This window comes from Macrobrachium nipponense, chromosome 22 (genome assembly GCF_015104395.2).
Source record: "Macrobrachium nipponense isolate FS-2020 chromosome 22, ASM1510439v2, whole genome shotgun sequence".
Taxonomy (NCBI): Eukaryota; Metazoa; Arthropoda; class Malacostraca; order Decapoda; family Palaemonidae; genus Macrobrachium; species Macrobrachium nipponense.
Window position 1 is genome coordinate 70,409,531 of NC_087213.1, and position 5,031 is coordinate 70,414,561.

The 5,031-nt window shown below is 45.5% G+C and overlaps 1 protein-coding gene across 1 annotated transcript in view; it reads left to right on the forward strand.

Annotated features, from left to right (window-relative positions):
• Positions 1-1,104, forward strand: part of LOC135198316 (protein Daple-like) — a 3,322-nt gene extending 2,218 nt beyond the window's left edge. Inside the window, exon 3 of the mRNA XM_064225887.1 lies at positions 1-1,104. This exon is cut by the window's left edge and continues 1,242 nt beyond it. Within this exon, the coding sequence (XP_064081957.1) occupies positions 1-1,104 (1,104 nt within the window).
• The last annotated feature ends 3,927 nt before the right edge of the window (positions 1,105-5,031 follow it).

Genomic DNA, 5,031 nt, shown 5'->3' on the forward strand with positions numbered 1-5,031 from the left:
AAGAACTGGGTATCAGAACTAGGAGGACAAAATGCCGAGATTAAGGAAGATTTAGAAGATAAGTGCCTGGAGATTACTTTCCTCTCGAAAGAGTTAAGAGACGAAAAGAAGCAGACCCAAATTCTGAGGGATGAAGTCCAGGTAATGAGGAACTGGGTCTCTGAATTAGGAGGAGAAAACGCCACCATTAAAGAAGCCTTGGAAGAAGCGCTCCTGGAAGTGACCACACTCAAGAAGTCTTTGGTAAACGAGAAAAGGAATGCTCTCCATCACAGGAACGAAATGGAGACCCTATTACAAGAAGAAAGGAAAAGAGGCAACGGAATGGAGACATCACTAAGAACAGTAAAATTGGAGCTCCACAGCAAGCAACAGCTGATAGAGAATTTCTTAAACGCAGAACGAAAATTCATACTGGAGAAACAAGAACTGGAAGACAAACTAGAAGTTGCCCTCAATCGTGGAAAGGAGCTTGAGAGAGAAAGCAGTGAAATGATACTGCATTACCAGGAGAAGCTCAGGGATAAGGACAATGAAAAGGACAAGCTAAATGAACAGAAGGAAAAGCTGCAGAAGAACTGGGAAAGCGCTATGTACCAACAACAGAACTTGAAGTCTTCTTTAAAGCTTGCAGAAAGAGAGATCTGCTCTTTGAAGAAGGCAGAAAACACAAACCTCCAAGAACTGGAACGCCTTAGGGATGAATGTGAAAGATTGAGAGAAAAGTGCAGGATTCAAGACGAAAATGTAATTAAAGAACGAAAACGTGTAAGGATGCAGGAGGAAGAACTGAGAAATCATGATAAGTACATGTTAATGGCACTCCTCCATGGGACTGCCCAGAGAAACTTCTATTTGGAAAACATAGCACTGGACCATACAAACAAAGACCTAGACAATGAAACCGTGAAAAACAGTGAAGAAGAAAACAAGTGCCTGGACCAAGAAGAGGACCTACAGCAACAACTGAGGAAAGTAGAAGAGGATCAGTACAGGGAGTACTGCAACGCCCAAAGGGAGAGGAAAGACTATGGAAAGCAGTGGGAGGTCCTCACACAGATGGTGGAGGATTTAATTGAGGGAGATGACCAAAAGAATTGCTGAGGAAGCGGCAAACTCTAAACTTTCGGACGAAAAGCTAGGCTCCTAATAAGAGGCAGCTGTTAAGGTGGGACAGATGGCAGATCTCAATGCCAGCCAAAAGTAGCTGATGTAGGAATTTTGGCTGATGGCTATGTAGCAGGAAGGACGAAGGGCTTGGCCCACTCTAAGGGCATTGGGGATGAGCCACAGGTTGACTTGACGACAACAGGGTCGAAGACCCACCTTTTGCAAAACGGGAGGAACTCCAAGATCCTTCCTAGGTTCCTTTGAAGGCGTTCCCCCACGCCTTCTCAGGGCCCTCTGAAGGATTTCCGCCATGACTTCTGAGGTTCCTCTGAAGGTGTTCCCCCCCACCTTCCGAAGTTCCTCTAAAGGTGTTCCCCCACACCTTGCGAGGTTCCTCTGAAGGTGTTCCCCCACACCTTTCGAAGTTCCTCAGAAGGCATGTCTGGGGTTCCTCCCTTGCTGTCTTTGGTGTGTATTCGACAACACTGTCATCAGGCCAGTCTGTGACCCATTCATTTGGCTCTTAGAGTTGTCTGGAATTTGTCAGTCAAGCTCGTCTCCTAAATGAAACATACGCAATTTGGCATCTGTCATCAAAATTGGATTTCTGCCCACCTTTTGGAAGGTGGCCTATCCACTTAAGGAAATCAGTAACAGCCAAGCCCACTTACGGGTAGGTACAACCGTTCGAGACATTGTCAACTTTCCTTGGTCATCAAAATCAGGATTTCTCTCCACCTTTTGCATGGTGGCTTTTCTCCTTAGGTATTCAGTATATAGCTGTCAGGCCCACTAAAAGGTGGGCATACCAGCTCGAAACATAGGCAGTTTTGCTTATGTCATGTAAACTGAATTTCTGACCATCTTTTGTATGGTGGCCTTTTGTATTAAGGAAATCAGTAGTTGTCAGGCCCGCTAAAGGGTTGGTATACCATTTCGAGACATGGGAAATTTTCCCTCTGTCATCAAAAGTGGATTTCTGCCCACCTTTTAGATGGTGACCTTTCTCATTAAGGAAATCAGTAGCTGTCAGGCCCACCACTGGGTGGATATACCATTTCGGGACCTAGGCTACTTTGCCTCTGTCATCGAAACTGGATTTCTACCCACCTTTTGTATGGTGGCTTTTCTCCTTAAGGAAATCGGCAGTTGTCAGGCCCACTTATGGGTGGGTATACCAGTTCGAGACATAGGCAACTTTACCTATGTCATCGAAACTGGATTTCTACCCACCTTTTGTATGGTGGCATTCTCCTTAATAAAATCGGCAGCTGTCAGGCCCACTTATGGGTGGGTATACCAGCTTGAGACATAGGCAACTTTGCCTTTGTCATTGAAACTGGATTTCTGCCCACCTTTTGTATGGTGGTCTTTCTCCTTAAGGAAATCAGCTGCTGTCAGGAGCACTTAAGGGTGGGTATACCAGCTCGAGACATAGGCAACTTTACCTTTGTCATTGAAACTGGATTTCTGCCCACCTTTTGTATGGTGGCCTTTCTCCTTAAGGAAATCAGCAGCTGTCAGGCCCACTTATGGGTGGGTATACCATTTCGAGACAAGCAACTTTGCCTCTGTCATCGAAACTGGATTTCTGCCCACCTTTTGTATGGTGGCCTTTCTGCCATTCTCCTTAAGTAAATCAGCAGCTTTCAGGCCCACTAATGGGTGGGTATACCATTTCGAGACATAGGCAACTTTGCCTCTGTCATTGAAACTGGATTTCTGCCCACCTTTTGTATTGTGGCCTTTCTCCTTAAGGAAATCAGCAGCTTTCAGGCCCACTTATGGGTGGGTATACCAGCTCGCGACATAGGCAACTTTGCCTTTGTCATCGAAACTGGATTTCTGCCCACCTTTTGTATGGTGGCCTTTCTCCTTAAGGAAATCAGCAGCTGTCAGGCCCACTTATGGGTGGGTATACCATTTCGAGACATAGTCAACTTTGCCTCTGTCATCGAAACTGGATTTCTGCCCACCTTTTGTATGGTGGCCTTTCTCCTTAAGGAAATCAGTAGCTGTCAGGCCCACTTATGGGTGGGTATACCATTTCGAGACATAGTCAACTTTGCCTCTGTCATCGAAACTGGATTTCTGCCCACCTTTTGTATGGTGGCCTTTCTCCGTAAGGAAATCAGCAACTGTTTCTCCCACTTATGGGTGGGTATACCATTTCGAGACATAGGCAACTTTGCCTTTGTCATCGAAACTGGATTTCTGCCCACCTTTTGTATGGTGGCCTTTCTCCTTAAGGAAATCAGCAGCTGTCAGGCCCACTTATGGGTGGGTATACCATTTCGAGACATAGTCAACTTTGCCCCTGTCATCGAAACTGGATTTCTGCCCACCTTTTGTATGGTGGCCTTTCTCCTTAAGGAAATCAGTAGCTGTCAGGCCCACTTATGGGTGGGTATACCATTTCGAGACATAGTCAACTTTGCCTCTGTCATCGAAACTGGATTTCTGCCCACCTTTTGTATGGTGGCCTTTCTCCGTAAGGAAATCAGCAACTGTTTCTCCCACTTATGGGTGGGTATACCATTTCGAGACATAGACAACTTTGCCTTTGTCATCGAAACTGGATTTCTACCCACCTTTTGTATGGTGGCCTTTCTCCTTAAGGAAATCAGCAGCTGTCGCCCACTTATGGGTGGTATACCATTTCGAGACTAGGCAACTTTGCCTCTGTCATCGAAACTGGTTTTCTGACCCGGCCTTTTGTATGTGCCTTCTCCTTAAGGAAATCAGTAGCTGTCAGGCCCACTTATGGGTGGGTATACCATTTCGAGACATAGTCAACTTTGCCTCTGTTATCAAAACTGGATTTCTGCCCACCTTTTGTATGGTGGCCTTTCTCCTTAAGGAAATCAGTAGCTGTCAGGCTCACTTATGGGTGGGTATACCATTTCGAGACATAGGCAACTTTGCCTTTGTCATCGAAACTGGATTTCTACCCACCTTTTGTATGGTGGCCTTTCTCCTTAAGGAAATCAGTAGCTGTCAGGCTCACTTATGGGTGGGTATACCATTTCGAGACATAGTCAACTTTGCCCCTGTCATCGAAACTGGATTTCTGCCCACCTTTTGTATGGTGGCATTTCTCCGTAAAGGAGAAATCAGCAACTGTTCTTTCTCCCACTTATGGGTGGGTATTACCATATTTCGAGACATAGTCAACTTTTGCCTCTGATCATCGAAACTGGATTTCTGCCCACCTTTTGTATGGTGGCCTTTCTGCCTTTCTCCTTAAGGAAATCAGCATCTGCCAGACCAACTTATGGGTGGGTATACCATTTCGAGACATAGGCAACTTTGCCTCTGTCATCGAAACTGGAGTTCTGCCCCCACCTTTGTATTGGTGGCCTTTCTGCCTTTTCTTTCCTTAACCTTAAGGAAATCAACATCTGCCAGACCAACTATGGGTGGGGTATCCCATTTCGAGACCTAGGCAACTTTGCTCTGTCATCAAAACTGGATTTTCTGTCAACCTGGTGGATGGTGGACTTTCTCCTTAAGGAAATCAGCATCCCATCAGGCCCACTTCTGGGTGGGTATACCATTTCGAGAACATAAGCAACTTTGCCTTCGTCATTGAAAACTGGATTTCTACCCAACTTTTGTATGGTGCGCCTTTCTCCTTAAAAAAAAAAAGGTGGGGAAAAAAACATTTTTAAAGTTTTTTTTTAAAAAAAAAAAGGGGCCGGGTCAGGCTCATTTGGGTGGGTTTACCATTTCGAGACTGCTGCTACATAGGCAACTTTGCCTTTGTCAGAAACTGGATTTCTGCCCACCTTTTGTATGGTGGCCTTTCTCCGGCCCTAAGGAAATCAGAGCTGTCAGGCTCACTTATGGGTGGGTATACCATTTCGAGACATAGGCAACTTTGCCTCTGTCATCAAAACTGGATTTCTGTCCACCTTTTGG